This window comes from Calonectris borealis, chromosome 3 (assembly GCF_964195595.1).
Source record: "Calonectris borealis chromosome 3, bCalBor7.hap1.2, whole genome shotgun sequence".
Taxonomy (NCBI): domain Eukaryota; kingdom Metazoa; phylum Chordata; class Aves; order Procellariiformes; family Procellariidae; genus Calonectris; species Calonectris borealis.
In genome coordinates this window covers 57,950,634-57,974,170 of record NC_134314.1, presented here as the reverse complement: position 1 = coordinate 57,974,170, position 23,537 = coordinate 57,950,634, and the positions used below count along the sequence as shown (strand labels likewise).

Below are 23,537 nucleotides of genomic sequence, written 5' to 3'. Positions count from 1 at the left end.
TGTGCATATTGTTTATTCACAGGAGCTTAGAGAGTCTTTGATTGACCTTTTTTTTTAATTAAAAAAAAAAAAGTCAAAAGTCTCTAAATCATTCTTCCTCAAATAGACTAGAAATATATAAGCTAGAACAGCCACTGGGGGTTGGAAGTATTCCTTCGCATATAAAGAAGTTTAAGCCATGAATTTAGGTTAATTAATTAATCAAGATAGAAATGGAGCTTTTGGGTTTTTTTGCAACCCTTGAAAATTAAACTGATAAGACGCTGTCTTCTGGACTTGACAGATGTTTCCAGTTTCTCACTGCTGCTGCTCCTCCCAGTTTTTCCCAGTAGCTGTAGGGTTAAATTGACAGGACTCTCTCAGGTCACAATTGATTACCGCAGGGAAATAAAACAGTTCTGGTAATTCCACCTGGCCCTTGCAAAAGCTGCCAGCACCTTCGATCATGGGCACGGCAACAGCTCTGAGTAAAGGGATCCAAAAATCAAGATACAGTCATTACATCTGTAAAACCCCCTTTTTTTAAATTACAGTGTAGTCTTGTGTCTATTTGATGGGCAAGTCCTCAAGCAACTACGAACAGGAATATTCAGGCTTTTCTTAATGCAATATCTCATTTAAGAATATTGTACTAAGATAACAGGAGGTTTATTAAAACTGATTTGATTATTTTGTTTCCAGTTCATCTGAAGATAAGCTCTATCAAATATTTCTTGTCTGTGATCATGTCTTTTGATAGAAAAACTCATGTTGTTGATAACAGGAAAAAAGTGGCAATTTAAGGGATTTATGCTTTTCTTAGCACCTTGAAGGGAGGAAAAACCCCAAAAACTATGAGAGCTTGTTATTCTTCTATTTGCTTTATACAGATGTCTCACTTTACAAGTGAAGATGAAGCTCTGTTACAGTCTATGCTTAGACAGTTGCTGCAGACTGTGAAGGAAAAAATCACTGGAGCCCCATCAGTAGAATGTGCAGAAGAGATTCTCTTGCATTTGGAGGAAACAGATGAGAATTTTCACAAGTAAAAATATTTTTGCTATTTTTCATATTTTGAAGGAGGTGAAATGTGTTGAACTATATTATTCCTGGGAAATGTTTACAATTTATATTGCCGTGTGAATGTGTATGGATATATATATAGACATTCCTGTCAGTAATCAACTAAAAGATGCTAATTTAGAGAATAAAATTAATTTTGCCATTTTTCTGGTTTGGTATTTTTTTCCTTTTTTTTCACTCTTGGTAATGTATTTTTACTGTAATAGTAGTTGATGAGCTGTTTGTGAGAGAGGAACTTACAAAACTACCTAACTTAGCCAACTCTGATGCATGTGTACATGTAATATACTAAATAGACACATGAACAGAAGCTAGAAGAAATCCTTACTGAAGGCTGTCAGGCAGTATTTTTGACACCTGCTAGACAATATAATTTTGTTTTTCAAAATAAGGTGAATTTTCAGAAGGCTACTTGGCTTCCATATTTGATTGTTCTGTTTGGCTTGTATTACTGAACCCATGTATATCTTACCAAGTAGTCGTTCTTTTAATTTATGTTTTGAATAAAGCAGAAATGTATCCCCATCACACTTCTGTTAAATCAGACTTGACAGTGTGACCTCACTTACATGCGATCTAGATTTCTGAAGCCCACGCTCCTCTTTCCTTTCCATGGTATTCTAACTTGTTTATCTTTTTACTGCATGGGAGATTTTTAGTATGCATTTATGACAAGTCAAGAGAATATCAAGCTGAAATGACCTTGAAGACATTTTAATAAGGACCAGAGTTCTGTGACCTGACTTCTGAGAAAGCTGGTTCCCTGCCAGTTTTGTCAGAAGTGGCACTGTCTACATTCTCTTAAATTTGTCTAGTTTTTAGCATTGCTTTGTCAGTGGTAGAAGTTAGGTAAAAAAATGAAATAGAACTAGGGTTTATCTAGAATTTCACTATAATTTTAAAACTTGAATGCTTTTGTATCTTCTGAAGATGCTAAATGCTTTAAAATGTGTCTTAGCTCAATTTTAATTTGTATTACAAATTGTATCAGGTAACACTATTGTTGGCAGTCTTGTGAATTTTGAGCACCATGTTACCGGGTGACAAGCATGAGAGTAAAAAAGTTGGTTATAAACGTATCAAAGTTGAAAATTACATGCAATTTTGAAAGAAAAACATTTTTATTTAAAGGAAGATATCTACAGTAAAAAAACCCAAACAACCAAAAACCTATTAAATTACTTCTGTCAATATTTCCTCTGAGGACTTATTGGGAGAATACCCAGAATGAGGGCGTGAACTCTACAACTAGTGGAAACAATGCATACATAGCTTTCCTCTTTAGAACAGTGAAACCATAGCATTCATTACTCTTTCTGGTATGTTAAAAAATTGGTGATCCTAAAGATACTTTCTTTTCATGAGAAAAGTTTTGACTTACATTTAATGGAAAATCAAGTGATGCTTTAAATGCAGAATGTGAGCATTATTCTCTGGTGCTGGAATATTTCTGGAGGTATTCTAGTCTTGTTCATGACCCATGTCAATATAGGTTGGTTTTCATGAAAGGTCAGGCAGGTCATATGGCAATTCATTAGTGAGACCATTAAGAAAATTTCTCCTTGACCCTTACCCCATCCATCCAGACTGCAAGCTCCTTTATTAGTAGTGTGTGCTTTTGGGTTGTGCCATACGCTAGTTCAGCTCAGCATTTTGATCAGCACTGTTTCTGCCTCGTGGTTATTTTGTCTCAGTAATTTTAGCAGATTTTGAGTCCATTCTTTATCCTTTGTTCCCACTTTGATGTAGAAAAGACAGAAACACAGGATCCTCAGAAAGCTAATAAAAAGGAAAATTGAATCAAATTCAAAATTTAGGTGCAGTAGTAGAAATCAGGATCTTTAGCTATATAAGTAGCATGTTTTCTGTTGTATTTTTTCCTTAAGTTAAAGTCCTAGAATTTTTTTAACAATTTTTTTTTTTCCTGGTGCTTCCTTTGTAAGCCCAACCAGATCAGTCTGACTTGATTCTGTATGTGAAGAAGTAGTTCTGTCATTGCTGAAACACTTACTTGTTACAAAACATTTTTAAGGTGGAAGAATGATGCAGAACATTAAGGTTAGGACATCAAGCAGACATAAACTTAGTGGCATGAATAATGATGTGATTGCTGTGTATTTCAGAGCGAAGCAGTCACTGCAAAAATGTATACCCTGGAAATGTTACTGTCATAAAACAAATGGGAGAAAGTTTTATGAAAGCTTTCATTCAGTGGAGAGTTGTGTGCAATTTCATTATTGCAGAAGTAAAAAGCCAGCCTTGAAGACAAATGAAAATAACCACATTGACATCTTTCTTGAGATGTATTTCTGTTACTTTCATTGAGAACAAAAGTGATGTAGGAATGGAAATAAGTGTGAAATGAAAAAAAAAAAAAAAAAGAAAAAGAACTGTTATACCTGATGGAACTTGAGGTAGACAATCCAGTGAGGAAGTATGTATCATGATACAAGAAACAATTTTCTGTGCTTTTTTTTTTATGTATCTTGAATGTCATCTGTTTGGGTTTTGTTTTGTTTTGTTTTTTTTTATGATATCCAAGAAAGGCAAAAGCTGCTGCCTGTTGTAACAGTTGCTTTTATTTATCTTTGCATTTTATGGCTTTGGACTTCATACCTACATGGTGAACTGACTTTTTTATTTTAATTTTTCTCACTCTGTATTTGTCCAAATTAACACAAAGTAGTTGCACATCTGCATTTGGTATAATGAAAATATAATGATGCATCTACTGTTTATGTATGATTACTTTTTTGTGTATTTCTGTTTGCCTTGTCCTTTATACAAATCAGAAGACTAACCAAAAAAATGTTTATATATTCTGAGCACTGCTTTTTAGCAATTTCTATAGCTAATACAGAGTCTGAGGACCCAGTGAGTCTTTTGTTTGAAATCCCCCTCTGATTATTCTTCTGTTTAAACAAGTTTCTGTGAGTATCTAATAAGAGCGCAAAGTGCCAATTTCCTTACATTTAACATGTACATGTAATCACAGACAACTAGTGTATCAGTTTGACTAAGTGAGATCTTCTGCATACTGTCATGACACACAGACTTTAATAAGGCTTAGACGTGCTCATATGCTAGAATTTATAAATTGTATTTTCTGTGTTTCTTCTCATTTTGTATGTATACTGCATAAATAATAATACCAGATGGATATACCATAAGACAGAGCAATGTTCAGGATGGTCCAAGTAATGTTTCTTTTGGAATTTTAAATTTTAGATTTCTTGATATTCTGTGATTTTTATCTACAAAACCTTAACCTTTTGTCTGAGTAGATTTTTACATTTAGAAGAAGCACAAAAGGAAATTAGAAACTATTTGGTATTGTTTCTTCTTCGAATATTCTGACAATGACCATATTGAAGAAGATAAAACTTTATTGTGTTTTTTTACACCGTTGAAGTTTATTTCTCTGCAAGTCATAAACCCTTACCCTAAAGTAACAGGTCTACTGGGAGAGAAGATAGCGAATGTTAATGTAATGTTGAAAATATTTGACGGGTGAGCTCAGGGAAATCTGTTACACTTTAATTTTGTATATTTGTTGCAGCTATGAGTTTGTGAAATACCTTAGACAGTATATAAATAATTCTGTGGGATCTGTGATTGAAGAAGAAACAGAAAAATGTACTTCTGCTCAAAATCAGGGTGAAGTATCTGGCTATGACACACTTGTCCAACATGTTACTAAGAAGACCCGTGAGTCAAAAGAGTGAGTATATACATGTAATTCACATTTTTGTTTCTTCTTGGTCTTTGTCTTTCTCTGTTCCAGAACTTGTTTTGAAAAAATAAATTCTGAACCAATGGGTAACAAAAGTGATTCTTTGCTTTCAAAAATCAGTGCTAAGTAATTCAGATATTCCCACCCTACATTGCAATTTGTCATGCTTCGTCTCACTCTGGAATTAAGATTATGAACTATGGCATAAAAAGATTGGTAGCAAATCTATGAAGTTTTTGAGGTATCTAGGACTGGAGTTGGGCAGGGTAAAATTTGAGAGAAGAATCGTACTATTCATACTATTTCACTAGCTGCAAATTAAATTCAGTTGTGATATGGAAGTTGGCCTAAAGGAAAAATCAGTTTTATCAGGTATTAAAGTTTGATAATTTCCTTAGATATAAATGGAGAGTCTGCATGACAATGTTGTTTTCTTAAAAAAGAAAAAAAAAAATTAGAATACATGTGTATTTTTATTTTTTAAGATTGCTTCCTTGGGATCTAGCCAGATGCCCTGTAAGAGTAGTATATTTAGTCAGATCTGCTTTCATTGACTAGTTTAAAAATTGAAGTTTGAGCTATCTTGCTTTGTATTTTAGAGTACATGCAAAGATACTTCTGCAGTGCTGTGTGTGTAATGTAGAATTGGTGTGTGGACCAACTGTGTATAATTATCCAAGATTTTTTGACTCCGACTGTCAGATGGCCAGAAATCAGTAGGTGTGCAAAACCACATATCAGCGTATTGCAGGGTCTATGGTCCAGATTAATTGGCTTTGAACACCTAATTTAGTAAAGAAGCCTTAAATAGAAAAAACCTCTGTGAGTACCAGTTAAATTCTTTTCTTAGTCATCGCTTCCCTACTAACTATTCACCTTCCTATGGACATTAAAATAACTTTTGCTTGGAACACAGAGGCTGGTAGCTCTCTTACTGAATTTTCATGCTTTGGATTTCGAATTTGCATAGGCAGATAGTTGCCGTGATTCTTTAAAGCAGTGATCAGTAGTACTTATAAGATGTATTTTAGTGTATACAGCTGTTACTTCCAGAAAATATGTAAAACTTCAAAAGTTAGTCCATGCATCACATTGTTTTTGGAATTCCTGTACAAAATCTAACTACATCATAATGCTTAAAGCAGTTCTGACAATACTGTTCTTTAATTAAAACAGACAGTATACTTTTGTCATCACAGTGAATCAGGTCCTTGCCTCTCTATTTTTAATTGTCATAGAGAGCCATGATGAGGGCTTTACTGAGGTTGAACCATTACAGTGTGAAAACAATGAAATTAAAGTGAGCAGCTGAAATGGTCAATGTTGAAAAATAAAAAACAACCAACCAACCCTCCACTATTTTAGCATCAGTGGTCATATTTATGTGTTGCAGAGGAAGAAAACAAAAAAGACAATTTTCGACTCTTGTATATTTTAGCCACTAAAATAATTTTATACACTACTTCAGCTGAACTATTTTTTTCACTCATTTTTATTGCACAATCTTAACTTCTTCCCCATCTCTCCTTTTAGTGGAACTAGGATTTTATTGTGATGCCTATTGTTTACTATGTGTCCTCAGTAAGAAAGGAATTAAAAAAATAGTGTACGTTTCTGTTCTAGAAGATTTTATTTTCGGTTTGTTTTCAGAAGGTTTCTTATCTAGAAGTACACAGAAATATGTTTTATGAACCATGCTTTTATAGGGTCCTTTTCTTGTCATGTGTCTGCAAGCGTTCTGAACTCTGATTGAGCGTTATTGGGTCTCACTGTGATGGTCTTGATATCATTTCAAGATTGTTCAAGGTTCCATTTTGTTTATTGCAATTACTCATTTTCTGTGGTAGGTAGTATGCTTAACGGTATTTATGGAGAAAAATGTATTAAGGAATTTAACTCCTTAGTGATACATTCTGTATTTTCATAGTACAGTCATTTATGTTAGAAAGCAGTTCTTAATCACTTGGCTTTTATTTTCACCTAGAAAATAGATGTTAGGGTGACTTTTTCAGATTATGCTGTTTGTGTCTTTTTGTTTCGAGGATCAGGACCTTAGGGTTCTTGTGCTCATTACAGTTGGTAGAAGCGGCTCCACTGAACTAAATACGTCTGTATCTTATATTTTTAATTTGAGAGGGAGGAGGATATTAAAGCACAACATGGTAATTTACATCTTTGGTGACTGTAAAATAAGTAATAATAGCCTTAAAGTAAAAAATAATTTGAAATAAAATAACATTTTACAATAGGATATTTTTCTGAAGCAGCTTTTATTTTGAATTGTTTCCTTGTGGATATTATTACTCAATTTATGTAACTTAGAAAACCCCTGGTTTTGTTGAAAGAAAATTATTTTGTATGCATGACCTGTACTCAAGATCTTGAATCAGGATGATGTGTTCTCTTCTATTAGTTCTGCTTGAGGCTTATAGCAGAAGAAAAACTGGATGTTGAACTTGAAGAAATATAAACAGTGACAAGGATGAGAACTGGCCTGTTTTCTCAGGGACAGATTCTCCCTTTTGGTGGATTCACATTGTTCTTTCTTAAGAACCTCCCAGAACAGGATGATGTTAGTGGTATTTCATTGAATGGTTTTAGAAGGGCAAAAAGGAATTTTATTATAATTTTGAAAGATAGTTATCTGAAACATTTAAGGTATGTACATGTTTTGTTGCTCATTTTGGATTTGCATTTGTTTTTCATTCATTTCTGTAAATTCAGTGAGTTTGGGTCTAAGTAGCATTATGCTATATTCAGTTATTCACGATTTAGTGAATTATTTTTTAGTGATTTTTATGCTCTTTAACATCAAAATCATCTTTACTTTGAAGATACAGGGAAATGATGCATGCCTTGAAGAATGTCATGATGGTTGTGGTAGAATCTTTGATTGACAAGTTTGAAGAAGATCAGATGCGTAACAAGGAGCTGGATAGTAAAACAAAGAAAGAACGTCAGAGTGGCTATTATACAGACAACTGTTCTGACAGTGACTCCTCGTTCAACCAAGTACAATGTGTTTTCTCTCTATGTTACAAAATAAGCATGGTACTGCAAAATTGTTACGTTTCTGTCAGTGGAGATTGAGAAGCAGCCCTAGAAGAAGATTCATCCTTCCTATCTTTGATATCTCTTAAAACGAATTAATTACCTTTCTTTCACTCTGAAGTACTAAGCTTATACTAGCTGTCTAACCGTTAGACAGCATATGCTAGATGAGATGAATACGATGCCCATATGCTCTGAAGTACCTATGCAAGTACTGCATAGAAAAAGATAAAATACTGGTAAAAGTAATACATCGTCTAACTTATTGTGGTTTTACTTTAGGAGCCAAGTAACGTGCAGTTCATTTCCAGACTACTGCACTATGCTATATTACTGAATGAACGAATGATTATAAGGGATTTTATGAAGATACAGGAAACATTTAAGTAAAGCAAAGCAAAATATGTAACGAGACTTTTGTTGCTGTAAATTTAACTTTGAGCGAACGGCAGAAAACATTTAGAATGTTGACTTTAATGTTAAATTAGTATAAATGTTGAAGTCCTAATTATTAAAAGTAAGTTAGATATCAGAAAGACTGATGATTTTAATCTTCTGCTGTTCAGTTTAATAAAATATTCTAATAATCATTTTATAATGTGTATTACAGAGTTATACTTTCATGAGTCAAGAACAGTTGCAGCTGCTTGTAGAAAGGCTTGACCCTATTCAGCCTAAGGAAGTAAGTTTCAAAGAAGAAATGAAATGTTAATACAAAGGAAAGTTTATGGCATATTGGAAAACAGACTGTATGTACATAAGAGTTCATATGTACCTAAGTGGAATCTTGTCTTTGTTGGTTCGTATATCTTGGCTTCAGTGCAGCAACTGCTCTGCAGTGCAGTATTTCGTTGTTCCATAACCATCTGGTTCAAAAGCTAGTGTTGCAGCAAGTATCGGGTTTTTTTTTGGTTAGGAGTTTTATGTGCTATAGATGGGCATTTTTAGTTTGGAAAAAGTTGTTCTGTGAGAAATTCTGAAAAGTTCTGTGATTTAACCCCAGCTGGCAACTAAACCCCACACAGCCGCTTGCTCACTCCCCTCACAGTGTGGTGGGGGAGAGAATCAGAAGGGTAAAAGTGAGAAAACTTGTGGGTTGAGATAAAGACGGTTTAATAAGTAAAGCAAAAACTGTGCACGCAAGCAAAGCAGAACAAGGAATTCATTCGCTACTTCCCATCAGCAGGCAGGTGCTCAGCCATCCCCAGGAAAGCAGGGCTCCATCACACGTAATGGTTACTTGGGAAGACAAACGGCATCACTCCGAACGTCCCCCCCCTTACTCCTTCTTCCCCCGGCATTATATGCTGAGCATGACGTCATATGGTATGGAATATCCCTTTGGTCAGTTGGGGTCAGCTGTCCCAGCTGTGTCCCCTCCCAGCTTCTTGTGCACCCCCAGCCTACTCGCTGGTGGGGTGGGGTGAGAAGCAGAAAAGGCCTTGACTCTGTGTAAGCACTGCTCAGCAGTAACGCAAACATCTCTGTGTTATCAGCACAAATCCAAAACATAGCCCCATACTAGCTACTATGAAGAAAATTAACTCGATCCCAGCCAAAACCAGCACAGAAATAAAGTTACTGAAGCTTATTTTACTGTATACGTGCCCCTTGCTCTCCTCGGTAACTTCTGTGTTGTCCTTTGTGTTACCCCTATCAGAAGAGAGAGATGCCTGCTGATTTGCCAACAAGCTGCTGCAAGATGGAATATGCAAAGTCGAAGTTAGGTTTGCCTTCCTGTCAGTGGCAGTACTAATTTGGGTCTCTAACCACCAATCGGCACCAGATGCTGATATTTTTGAAGCTTGGAGAAACATGATTTTGAGAGTGCTGTCTCAGTAAGATTTGTTTGGGATTGTCTGGCAGTTGAAAAAGGCATGGTAGATGCGAACTGGTATAAACATTGTCATCCAATTTTCTTAGAAAATCAGGTAAAAAGTCTGGTACTATTAAATATTGTTAAAATTTCCCACAGTTTGTTTCAGTAATATGAACTAAATTACTAGAGATTACAATTGTCTACAAATAGAACAAAAAAAAAGTTATTTGAAATTATTTAGGTTATAATGCTGACGAAAATTCATCAGTAAAACATAGTGACTCTGTTTCCACTTTCCCTTACTGACTTTTTAGAGAGCTGCTAGGCACATTTGTAGTATTTGGTGATAGTTTCCTATATTCCCTGATAAAAAAATTATTTGATTACAAGCAGAAAGCAGAACATAATCCTTGCATCCAGTATTGAAAACTTACATAAAATGTTTTTTTGGCTTCTTCAAATACGTTTGTTTTTTTTTTCTCAGCGATGTAGTGTTTTGTCTAAATCACCATAAAAATATAGCAGAAGAGAAGTATTCTGGAATTCCTTATCTGTTCTACAGCTAGGTCCTGTCCCTTGCTTCCTCCATTGTATTGTAAATTACGTATTTGAGAGGTTGCTGTGAACGGATTTGTGGTGTTTATCTTTTTGACCACTTCAGGTTCGCCAAGAAGCATTGCAGACACTGTGCTTTGCCCCTCCCTCTGATATACTGAACTCTGAGAGTTGGCCAAATCTGCGTAAGCATCTAACGATGTCTCTTTCAGATCCTGATGCAACATTCAGTGTAAGCTAATGTTCTGTATTTAGTTATCAGATGTGTAGCCTTAGTAAAAAGTACTGAAGAGGAATAAGAAGTTACATATGTATTATGAGTAGTCCAGCAGGGACCCAAGACATTTTATTACTTGTGTATCTATCAGATAAACTCTTTTTGAAGTAAAAGAACTGTATGATTCCAGTCGGTCTTGATTTAAAAGATTACAACAGGATTTCAATAGGATTTTTAGAGACTGGAGTACTCCTTTACATATCTTTTAATGGGAATGAAGAGGTTTCAATGTCTTTCAGCAAACAGCCATAAAAAAAGTTGACAAAACTCTTCTGTAAAACATGTCGTGTTAATATTTCCTATTTAAGTCAGGTATATGCTCCATGATGATGAGAAAATGATATGTAGTAATATTACATAGGCACTGATGAGGAAAAAAAATGGCAGCTGCTTAAACTGCTTTTAGATTATTTATTATGCCAATTAAGCCTTTTTTTTCTTTTTCTTTTTCTTTGAATTTTAAAGTGATTATCAAATAAATATGAAAGTTGCCCCAGCTGCTCTTATGCATTTCTCTTTCAGCTTAGAAGGCCTACAGTTTCTTTTGAAACAGTGCTAGTTACAAATCTTTGGTACATTTAATAATATAAAAAGATTAATGTTAATGGAACAGTATAGTAATGTTCCCTGATCTGCTTCTTTGTATCTCAGTCACCCTTTGCATTGGTGCTGTCAGTCAAAGCATTCCAGTAAAATTTCTCTCAGACTGTAGGTTTCTGTGATCCCAAACTGTATATTTTTATAAAATACACTTCACATCTATAGAGATATCTGAGCAATGTGTAATGTTAAGAATAATGCCACTACATACTGTTTATCGTGCAATAATAGTACACAGTTACATGACTATTTAATACATTGCTTGCTTTTTCTCCCTTAGGAGAAAATTCTTAGGTTCTATGCAAAAACCTTTTCTTCTTCTCCATTTAATATGACGAGAGAAGTCTATACAAGTTTAGGTATGTGCATTTAATTACATTTAAGACTTCATGAGTCATGTACTTCGTGAAAATCAATTAACTTTTATAATGAAGCTGTATAATACAGTCTGTTTTGCCACTATTGTCATGGAGGTAAGGTGGTTTTTTCCTTCTGTTTTAGCAAGACACTTGGAGTTGTACTTTCTTTCTGGAGAATATTCTCTTCGTATTTCAGCTGGTCTGGATGTATCCAACGCAGACATAAATCGTTTACTTAAAAAGGTATAAATGAACTTTCCATACCTTTTTTGTCATTACTGAAACATCATGCATTATTTATTTTTCAATTTTAATAATTATGTTTTCAGGTCCGCCTTTTAAATGAGTACCAAAAAGAAGCTCCCTCTTCCTGGATTCGTCATCCAGAAAAGTATGTCACCTTCAAAAACCTGTCACTGTTTCTTAATTTAATGATTTTTGACATATAATTAGATGCATATAATTTTAGCAAAAGATTGGTAACAGGATGCACAGATGACTGGTCAGTGATAAGGAGGGAATATAAATAGAGGGTGGGAAAAGTGGAATAGGGAAGTTGCATAGGAGTAGTCATAGGTCATACTAAGCTGCTTACTTAGCTTTTGAAGTGTTCTAAGTGCTTTTTAACAAAAATAATTTGGATGTTTTACAAAGTAACAAGTGTAATAAAATATGTAATCATGTAGGAGAATACTCGTCTGTTGTTATTAGTTTTATTCATGGTAATACAAAGAATTAATATCCTTACAAGATCAAGTTAAAGATAATGTTGTTGATATTTATGATTTGTCTGTACAATGAGGTTTTACCGAAAAAGAAATTTGTTATTGAATATTACTGGTGGAAAGATTTAAGTGATTTTTGTTTTCTGTTCTTTTTTTCCTATTTGTATCATAAGGCACATGGAAGAAGTAGTGGAGAGTACCTTGTCACTTTTGTCAGTAAAACACGAGCCTAATCATCCTGCCTCTGCAGATTTTTTGAGTCCAGTCTACTTCTTGGCTCTGCTAGATATCAAAGCAGTATGGTTTAAAAAGTGGACGGTAAGGAAAAAAAACCCAACCCAACAACGTGTAACTTGTTCATGTCTGACATGTATTTTGAAAAGTTTGATTTATGACTATTATTATCACAGACCTATTGTGACCTGATAACAACCTATAACGAGTACTGTAATTAAGGAAGTCTGGGATTTTTTTAGGCATTTATGTTCTTTGCCCTTTAACACTACTTTCTCCCTCCATTTCTATTCAGTTGCTAGTTTTCATAAAATTTCTGAGAACTTACTGTGCTTTGGGACTTCAGTCCCTTTGTCATAATTGACTGACAGCCATCAAAAGATGCAAATATTTTTCTGGAAGAAGTGATGAGCATGAAAGTACGGTTATATATATGTATGCTGCGCACAACTTGCTAACCTCCAGTGGAAATTAGAGCTTTTTGCAGCTTACCATGTATAAACTTATAATTTAGGATTTACATGGCAACGTCAAAACACATAGTCTAACATTTCAGTGTAGTTATTGTTTTTCTGTTTATTGCATATTCTGCTACACATTTTTCTAATGACATAATTTTTTTTGTCATCTTAAATGTACTGCAAACAAAAGGCTCAGTTGAGTATAATACTGGTTTATACAAGCTGGAGGTCAATACATTGACTATGTACTGTGCACAGTATCCCTAATAGAACGGAATCGGAGATAATTTCTACTCGTTGATTAAAAAATAACACTTTTATGTTTGAAGTTGACATTAGGTCTTCTTTGTTATTTTAGCATGCATATTACAGCAGAGCAGTGGTACTTAGGCTTTTGGAAAAGAAATACAAATCTTTGGTGAGTATTTCCCAAGGCAGATTTACTTGGAACTTGTTCTTGCTTTGCACATTGTAGTTTAAGCATTTTTTTTCCTTTTTTTCCCCTTTTGTCAGAGCTGTTCCATGTTGTTTAGCTAGATGAGCCTTTTTGATTTTTTTTTTTTTTTTAAATTTCTCTTTGCTTAAATGAATAAATATTAAATGCAAAGAAGGATATGTGACCAGCTCTGAGTAAGGGCAAATTTGGATATTTTATAGCAGGTGTTTAATTAGGATTGCTCTTTATTGATTCCTTATGTTGCATTCATATTTAGAATTATTTCTGATAATGTATAAAAATAGAAAATGATGCATGAAAAAAATCATAAAAACTCTCTGCTGAATTTGGATTTTTGATGCAAAGAGACTAAAAAACCACCATTGTGTTCTTTAAGTTGTGATATGAAGCATTAAGGATTCAAAGTATCAGCAAAACAAATCAAACTGGAAAAACATCTTTAGTAATGTAGGTGTTAATCCTATCACATATTCTATATGGGCAGATCTCTTCACTGGGATGGTAGTTTCATTGTTATCAGTAAGACCAATATAGATGTGAGATCCATTCATACAGACAGGACTTTGACTATGTTTTGTAAAATCTTGTAATACAAATGAAATATAATGTAAAATATATGTGACTGATAAAACCTTAAGATGGGAGACAAGGATACAGACAACTATAAAAGACGTGTTTGTCTTGTTTATCTGTATGCATAGAACAGAGCATAGAATAAAGCATGCTCCATGCAACAAAAAGTTTATAATAGGATGTCCATGAGCAGAGTAGTCTAATCTAATTTATAAGCATAGAGTAAACATCCAATTAAGTATTCTTTTTATTACGTATGTCTGTATATTTTACTTACACCTGTGAATAAATCTTAGCAGCTCCAAACTGTAATAAATCTAAATGTACTTCTTTATCCATATGCTATGTTTGTGATTAATTTCTAAATCCATGCTGATAATTTTTATTAAACTTTTATATACATTGATTAGATGGTAATGCTATGATAATGATACAACACTTCTGCAAAGAACAGTAATACTGCTGATAGCACCCAACAACCAAACTTAGAGTTTAGTAAGTGTATTCAAGACGAAGTTTTTCACGTGTGGAAAATGAAAATCTTCCTTTGTAATGACAATATGGCAATCACAGATTGCCATTAACTTCTCAAAATACTTGCATGTTCTCTGTACTCTTTTTCATAGATTGTCTTAATGTTTACAGAGCTGGTAGTGTGATAATGTAATAATAATGGCAATGTTTTTTAATAGCCCTGTAAAATTTTGCCTCCTGTTGGTTAACCCATCCAAAGTGCTGAAACATGAGGTCATTGCAGTGAAGTAGATATTTAGGTTTTTCTGTTAAAGGACACTACTTGGATACAAGAGAGAATTACTTTATTGTAAAATACCAGGTATTTTATTATTTTGTGCTTTTTTCCACAGGTTAATGCAGCTGTCCAGCAATGTCTTGATTATTTTGAATTTTGCAAGGCAGCAGTTAATAAAAATTCCAGAGTTAATGGCTTCTCCCAGCAGCATTGTGGTGAGTATCTTTGCATGTTTTGCACTATATGCACATACATCCACATTCTCTAAGTCTTTGAGCATGCTACCTCAAGAGGAAGACATTCTATCTGTTCTTTTTCTTCCCAAAATATTGTATGTCGATCTTTTGAGAGGACACTAATAGTTAGTTACTTAAGCTGTCTGTCTTTATATACAAAATGATCCACATACATTGCAGGTAGTAGCTAGGTACTGTAGAGTAAACTAAAAAAGTCAAGTTCTAATTTTTTTGTTTTGTTGTTAAAGGTGATATGCAGAACTTTTCTTACACTGGACCAGAATTGCAGTACGTCTATTTTGTTCATTCATTGTGCCTTTTAGGAAGATTGTTGATCTATAAGCAAGGCCGAAATCTCTTTCCAGTACAGCTGAAAAATAAAAAAGGTAAGGGGAGGGCTGAGGAAAATGGAACCTGTTGAGCAACACTTTATCCATACTTGATATATGTTTCCACTGCAATATTGTGGACATTATAGGACAATACTCTGTTTAGCAATTCTGTGCCTGGAAACCTTTCTTAAAAGGTGGTGTAGGTAATTTTGAGCATCAACACAGTTTTTTAATCTATGATGGATGGGGTTGAATAGATCACTTTTATCCTTACATTTAATATATTAATTTCATGTTGAAGGAGAGTTGGATTAATGTGTAAGTGATTCAGTCTTTCTAGGTATGAGTAATATCTTTTGTCAAACCAATTGATGTAATTGGTTGGAAGAGAGACATGTCCAAGGACCAAAACTGTTTTTCAGGTGTGAAACAAAATCAGTATTTCAAGCTAATTGCAAATTGAAAACGATTGCTCTGAGCTTAACCTATTAATATAATTAATATAATTAAAGTAAAACAATGGTAGAGGAAAAGGTCAGTACCTATGGAACAGAGGTATTAATAAGGACAGAAGATATGAGATGGTAAAGCCCTTGGAAACCTGCATATGGTGATACATTGTGCAGGGTTGACAAATGCAACTGTGTGAGAGCAATTGTAGTGTTCCGTTACATTAATATCTTTATTAATTCAGCGTAGTATTCAAAACATTGCTGGATACTGATACTGAGACTTGTCTTTTGAAGGTATTTTGTCCCTCTGGTTTGAGGATCAGGACTTAATAGATCCAATGTAGAGCAGTTGTGAGGAAGAAACATCTTCTAATCGAGTGCTTTTGTCATTTATGGATTATCTGTATAACACCATTCAAGCAGTGATCCATTGGTGATAGTTGCTTTTTTCTCTTCCGTACAAAAGTAACAATCTCACCATCTGTCTTCTTAATAGTGTCCTTCTCAGCTTCATAGATAGCAACCCTTTCCTCACAAATTGTCTGATTTATTAACATAATTACATTGAACTTGGAGCAATAGTTCCCAACTTGCGTTTAGCTGCGTTTGTTGTTTTTGTTTCAGACCTGAGGAAGAGTTGTCTGACAGCTTCTCTCTTTTCCAGCTGTTCCACTTAATCTAATAGCAAGGCAATGCATTTTCCTACAGCTGTGTATATTCAGCATTCTCAAACTTTGGCTGCCATTTGTTTCATTTGTTTGAAAGCCAATGGTAAAATTGCAATTGGCTAAATTGGGAGCAAGATCAAGCCTTACAAGTTGATCATGAAATACCTTGGTAGAGTCCCAGGGACATGCATGTCCTTGGCTTTATCAGTTGTACATATGTTGATTTCCTCAATAAAGCAAAGTGTTGATCGCATATATTTACAAAATCCATTTTATTTGTAAAATTAAAGTTGCACTTTAATTTGCGGAGTACTTTCCTCTTTTTTTTTTAATAGATAATGTATCCATAACCGATCTATTGGTATTATTTACTCAGCTTATTTATTACTCACCAAGTTACCCAAAGACAGTTTTCGCAGCGCATACAGGTAAATGTTTGGTTTTAATATATGCTAATATACATAATTACAATGAGGCATGTGGTAACAACTTCTGCAGTTTTTAATTTGGGTCTGTAATTTGTGCAGATTTTTCTCTTCCTTTCCTCCCTTACCTTTCCTTCTTCCCTCTAACTGTGTTAAATCAGTGCTTAACAAAATTATAATGCAGAAGCATCTACGTAAGCCATATAGATATGTTTGTAAGTTAAAATATAAACAAATACGTCTTGTGTTCACCAGACAATTATTCTCCAGCAAGTCTTGTTACGGACATTCTGCAAGTTTTTTGTGATCAAACAGGATGTGCTGCTGAATGTTTATATACGGATGCAGTGATAGATGCCCTACTTCATCCTATTCAAAGTTTACTGAGTGGCACAGAGGTTTGTAGTAATCTTCCAAATAATTTTTAAATCTATAGAATATTATCATTTTTCTGTATTTTCTATGTAGAAGATTTATTTAGGCTCATGGTAACTTCTGTAGTATTTTCTACATTAGCTATTATAGTGTGCCTTAAATAGCATAGGCTGTCATTGTGATTGGTCTGACAAACTTGGTTTTCTTGAACTTTTGTGAATAGTAGCAAAAATTGTGCTGTAGTGAGACCATTTCCTTGGGAAAATCACATCGCTTATTTTTTTTTTCCTTCCAACGTTTTTGTGTGTCTTTTGGATATTTCTTGGATGCTTATTTATTCTACCTGCTATTTAAAGGCAACTTACTTTTATTCCTTTTTAAGTTCAGCTGGCAACTTGAAGTTAAGTGTTCTCAGTAATTAGTATAGGTAAAATATGTAATTCTTCATGGAAAATTATTATTTTCTGAATTGGTAAAAGGAAGAGCTTGTGGGTTTTTTTTTGTTTTGTTTTTTTTTAAACATTTCTACAAGAATTGTAAAAATCTTGGGAAAAATTATCTACCTCTAGGTACTTGAAAATCTAGTTATAGTTTCAGCCTGTCCTATTGTTTTTATTTTGACTGAGAGGATTTAATTGATCTAGGTGACTGTAAGTCTCAAGACACGGAGGCTGAGGGTCTGAAATGCCCATGGAGGAGCCTGAGCTGTCTTACATAAAAAGACTGAGAGAAATTAATAGCTGAGAAGTTTTGAATTTACTTCCTGGGACTCATGCTTGCAAAGACAGTCTGGGTTCCTAACTTAAGTACCTCATCTAGGTTCTTAAAGTTGAATTTTGTCAGTATCCTTCTGATTATTTTTTCAGTGCATTTTGTTTATTTTTCAGAAAAGACTTTTCATATTAATTCCTAAAAATATTTTTACCTATACAAAAATATTCCAGTGCTATTTCAAAAGTGTAAACAATCAGTTTCCAAGTAAATATTTTAAAGTATGTATTTTTGTAACGCTTAAAACCATAGTCCTGCAAAAACTTGATTATGTCAATAATTTAGCTCTTCTGTGGCTATCTGTACTGAGTACAGTAGCATTACTTAAACGTTTTATTATAAGGTGCTCTATGGATGCTTTTGCAAGACTAACACTTTAAGTTGCCTTGTTTTTACTGTACATTGCAAAAATTTAGTGCAAATTTTTTCAGGTAAAAAAAATGACTGAGCCTGCATATGCTTTGAACGCTGATAGACAAATTTAAAAACAGTACTAAGGCAATACTTCATTGATTTGCTGTGATGGAGGGCTGCGTAATCCCCCAGGCAATCTCTGTGGTCACATGGTATTCTAAAGCATATACAACTGTCTCTCTTCTTTATTATATATAAGTAGTTAAAAAAGAAATTATCTCAATTTTTAGGAGTTCTTCCCTTTCTTTTTTTTGTTTCTGCCATGCTCAACTGTCTCTCATAGGTAGCTGAACTCTTAACAAATTGTAAGCCCTCCTGACTTAGTAACTGCTCTGTTTAAAAAAAAGCAGGTCATGTTCAGGAATATTTAATGCATAGTAGCTGTAGTAGGTTGGTTATGTGTTGTGAATCTGGAATATGTCATATTTGTTCTAACAAAGGTGCAAATTGTTTTATATTGCATCTGGCAAATCAATAGCTAGAAAAGGTAGACCATGTCAGAGTGACCCTCTTCCTCTTCTACAAGGATGTGAACTGTTCTTGCCAGCCAAACAATTGGCGCTTCTTAGATACGCAGGAATCCTAATGCTGGACTCTAAATACTGGACCATGCCTATCTCAAAAGGAAGGCTATGGCCACGCACACATCTCTTTCTTCAGCTGGGGTTGCGGGGTGGATAGCACTGGAGCTGCTCCTTGGTTGTACAGTGCGCCTAATGAGCTAACAATGCTGTTATTTTACGTTTGAGCTCTGAATTCACTCAGATAAATGCAAGCCTACACAATACTACTCTGCCTTTTAAGCAGAGTAGTATTGTGTATTTGTAGTAGAGAGGGGAGTAGAAACTCGGTGGCTATAAGCAGGAGTTGTCAGAATAATCAGTTTGTGGGCAGCAGTATTGACCTTTTGGGCTCTGTAGCCTCTGAGTTGCTGCTGAAGCATAGCTGGTGCAGAACATTGCAGTTGCATTTTAAATAAACAAAGTACCATGTTTTGGGATTTTTTTTGGTGTTGCACAGGGAAAGCAAAATAATAACACTCTTAAAGAAACAGCGACAACACAGTATGTTCCTTTCTTAGAATCCTGAAAAATGATACTCACTAGCCCAGATAAAAAGTCAGAGATACCCAGATAAAAGGTCAGAGAGATTTTAACCGTCTATATCACTGAAAATTTTAAATAAGAAAACAAAGTCAAAATGGTATTTTTTTCTTGGGTTACTTTGACCACTGGCATTAATAGTAAATTCCTTAAATTTTAAAGTAGGAAGATTATTTATTTTTCCTCTGTGCACTATATAAAATATAGAAGTACCTGTAAGAGAAGAAGCAGGAGCTGGATCCGTAGCATTTTAAAAATAATTTCTCTTCTGAGTCCAGCTGTCCTTGATGAGTAACAGAAGACAGGAAAAGACTTAAGCAGTGGACTTCAACTTCAGGAGAGTGGTGCTTTATTCCCCATTCTGACATACGAGATATTTAACAAGTGTTACTGGGAACAGTAATCCCCCCTAGCTCATCTCACTGTTGACTCCACTCTATTGTCGTGGTTGTGGGTAGGGGGAAGCTACCAAAGAGGATTTCTCACTTTGAAAACGGTCCTTCTTCTTTGTAAGTACATTTGTGTATAATTCCTAGGAATTTGGAGTATTTCTCAGTCCTGAGTGAGAAGGTACTCTCTGATCTGATTATCTCATGACCAAATTATTAAGGCATATGGACAGGAACAGAGTTTTGGTGAGCACCTTTAGGACACTGTGTAAGTCCTGCAGAATTACAGCTGCTGTCTACTGTCGGACCCTCGGCACGTCTCCCTTCCCCTGGGCTTGCAGCCTGGGCTCAGGGCCAGCATAGGTAATAGTGTGGATGTCCAGCCTTGAAGAGAGCTCTCTGAGAAAGCTCTGCTAGGAAGCCTCAGCAGAGATCCCCCCAGCGATGACTCTGCTATTAAGCCTCAGTGTAGACTCACTCCACCTTCCACTCAGGAGTATTTTTTAAGCTGAGATTCTTGTCCTCATTCCCTGCCTGTACTTGTAGCAGCATGGAAGCCTAGTGTCCCATTGATCAGCCACAGACATGACTTCTTCGCTTGCTTTGTCTCAGACCTACTTTGTCACTATAGATCCAATTGCATGGTGATCACAGGGCTGTGTCTGACCCTGGTTACTGCGTCTGGAGCTGACCCTGACTCACTGACTTGGCTTCCCGGCTTAACCTTGGACCTCCCTCATCACTGTGGAGGGGATCTGGACTGTTGGGTGAATGTAGTTACTATCACTGCTCATCTTGCTTGGGTATGGTGGGACTGCCCACCCATCTGATGGCAAGCCACTGCCTCTGCCTGCCTTGTGATCACACTCAGTTCCTGACTTCTCATCCCTTGCAGAGTATCCTGCCCTTGCTGTTCCTTGACAGGTTCTTCATGGAGCATCCATGTTCTGCTTGTCTGCTATTGGAATATTGCCTTCACTTACTAATGAGCAATGGCCAATTTAGCATTAGTTCGGGTAGTACATTCATTAGTGATGGTACCAGACCAAACAGTTTGAATCCCAGTGTTAAATATTCAAGTCTGCTTGATTACAGCCTAGTTTTGCCTATACAGTGCTCTGAAGTGAATGAGGAATTGGCAGATGACTCTTTCTTTGCTCCAGTGGGGAATCCTCATGATTCCAAAGCTGTTTGGGCCTATCGCAGCCTAGAATTGAGGTGGACACAGAAGATCATCCTGGGAACTAGAATTCCATTTCTAGCCAAAGAGTTGCCAATGCCTATGCAGCAATGAAGGAGTTAGCGTGTTTCTTACCTTGATTCAGGTATTGGTCTTATACCCCTAGATGGCATGTCAAGAGCCTTTCCACATTCATGGTGGGAAAAGAGAAAAAGGAGTTTAGAAATGTGTGTTCTCTATATCTGTGCAGTCATTGAACTTCTGCCATAATCATTAAAAGTAACAATATTGCCATTTGTGATGAAGATTTCTATGTGATGGCATTTGAAGATAGGCCGTTTACTTATTTTGTTTAAGCCATTAAGCAATCATCAGAAAGGTGACCTTCAGGTTCTGCATACGTAAGCCAGACTTGAATAAACAGCTTTCATAAAAACATTGAATCGAAAACTTTTTTTTTCTTTTTTCCAAATAGGTGTGTATAAATTGTCTTGAAACCACTTTAATTGATATAGCTGATATTTTGGCAAGGATTGCTGCTGTAGAAGATGGTCTTTCTGTTCTTCTTTATGGAGAAAATGAAAAAACTATCAAAGATGATAGGTAAGAGTGCATTAATGGATAGCATTAGTGAGTACCTTAATGAATTACATTAGTCTTATGAGACTCATTTTCTCTTTTTTCATTTATCTATAACGTGATATGTTTTGTTTATGTTTGGAGTAAAATATCTGATTATCAAGTAAAGTAGCAAGTGTTTTAGAGAATGTATTAGGGAGACATTTATGTGTATAACCAGGTGAAATGACAATTTAAAGAAATACTTTTATTAAGGGAGATTTCCATGGTTTACTTGTTTTTCTTATTCATGTGAGAGCTTTCCTGTCTCTGAATGTAGTTCCATTATATTCATAGTGGCCTCTCTTCTCTGTTTTTTGTTTGTTTGTTTTTAGAATAAATATTAAAAATCTATTGAAAGAATAGATCTAACGTAGCATTCGCTTTTCAGTACATCTAGTAGAGACAGATGCTGATCTCTAGTAGAGATCAGAAGCTGACATTCGTAACGCTGTACCGAACTTAGGATCTGTGTGGTCCTGTGGGTAGTATATTGTTAGCTGATGCTAAAACTTGAAACAGGGCAGTAAAGTTGAGACTAACCTTTAAAAATATCTAAGCTGCAGGTCATGGAAATGTATGGAATGTATGTCTTCTAAGTGGAGGAATCTCAGAAGTTGCATATGTTTTAAGGGGGGTTGGAAGTAAAAGATAGTATTTTAGTATTCTAGGCATTGCAAGGCTAGAAGACTTCAGAAGTCAATCTCAGATAGGAAAAAGGAAGAACCTGGACAAATTTTGCCTGGTAGTGATATCCTTAACACTGATTAAGCAGAAGCTAAAATGATTGTCTTGTAACTCTTCCCAACTGGACTGCTATAAAACACACAGTCTGTGTAGTTCATGTCTATGTGGGCTGGATGGAAGACAATGGATGCATTTTTGCTTTATGTAGACCTATAGCCAAAGTAAAATCACTTGCTGTACATTTCTTTTCTTCTGACTGATGTTACAAATTGTAATATAGTTGGCCCCTCCATAGCGGGTCATAGTTTCTTTCCATAGTTTCTTTTCCCCTAGAAGAATTTAAATAAGTTTAGTCAGAGGATTTGTTTCAAGGCTTATTGATGACTACAAAACAACATTTTAAAAGTGTTATTTTATTTCTAGTTCTACAGCTGTTCATGTAATTGTTCAGTTTACAAAGAAACTTCTTCATGACGACATTTCTCTTTTATCTGGATCCGAGATTTTGCCAGTTGTTAAAGGAGCTTTCATTTTTGTATGTCGTCAGATGTACAGAACTTGTGAAGGTCTGCGGGTGCTAATTCCTTATGGCTTGCATGAATCTATTGGAGAGGCCTGGAAGAAGGTAAATCTTGTTTTGGATTGGGAAGATCGGAAAAAATCTTACTGTCAGAGGGTCAGCTTACGTAGTAGTTGTTCTTTGCTTCAGGTTGCTTATATTTAAGTAGTGAGATAATGCTTGGAATTGTTCTAAAAATGAACTTCTACTTTTCAATTTTTCCTTCTGTACGTGAACCTAGCAGAAGCTTAGTTTGAGACTTCTGCGCCTTAAGAATAAACCAGGAACTCTCAAAATGCATCGATAGAGCTATCATTCATAGATCAACTCCTTTCTAAACATTGTCCTTGATGCTAGAGGTCATCTGATGTCATGATAGCCAGTGTCCACCACAGATCTGGCCTTCACTCTTAGTTTGGGATATTTTGAAAGGAAAAACTCCTGAGATGTGGCCTTAGTAATTTTTTGGTTAAACTAGTTAGTTTTGGTGGGAGATATGGAGAAAAAAAGGAGATGCCAAATATTTGACTTAGATAGTTAGATGCCATTGAAGTATTCTCAAGAGAACATAATGAGAAGTACCAGGCAGGAGTTCTTGTCTTACCTGTGTGCTTGGATATCTTATGAAGTGTAGAGTCTGTACTTCAACTTCAGTTTCATTGCTGGTCTAA

The 23,537-nt window shown here is 35.2% G+C and overlaps 1 protein-coding gene across 1 annotated transcript in view; it reads left to right on the top strand.

The window, feature by feature from the left end:
* The window catches only part of TBC1D32 (TBC1 domain family member 32), a 98,194-nt gene that overhangs the window by 1,503 nt on the left and 73,154 nt on the right, over positions 1-23,537 (top strand). The window contains exons 2-17 of the mRNA XM_075145744.1: positions 870-1,024; positions 4,622-4,783; positions 7,630-7,807; positions 8,457-8,528; positions 10,327-10,452; positions 11,378-11,456; positions 11,599-11,699; positions 11,786-11,847; positions 12,355-12,499; positions 13,235-13,294; positions 14,773-14,872; positions 15,142-15,279; positions 16,681-16,773; positions 17,026-17,168; positions 21,478-21,605; positions 22,731-22,932. Coding sequence (XP_075001845.1) covers positions 870-1,024; positions 4,622-4,783; positions 7,630-7,807; positions 8,457-8,528; positions 10,327-10,452; positions 11,378-11,456; positions 11,599-11,699; positions 11,786-11,847; positions 12,355-12,499; positions 13,235-13,294; positions 14,773-14,872; positions 15,142-15,279; positions 16,681-16,773; positions 17,026-17,168; positions 21,478-21,605; positions 22,731-22,932 — 1,944 coding nt within the window. The remainder of the gene's footprint in view (positions 1-869; positions 1,025-4,621; positions 4,784-7,629; positions 7,808-8,456; positions 8,529-10,326; positions 10,453-11,377; positions 11,457-11,598; positions 11,700-11,785; positions 11,848-12,354; positions 12,500-13,234; positions 13,295-14,772; positions 14,873-15,141; positions 15,280-16,680; positions 16,774-17,025; positions 17,169-21,477; positions 21,606-22,730; positions 22,933-23,537) is intronic.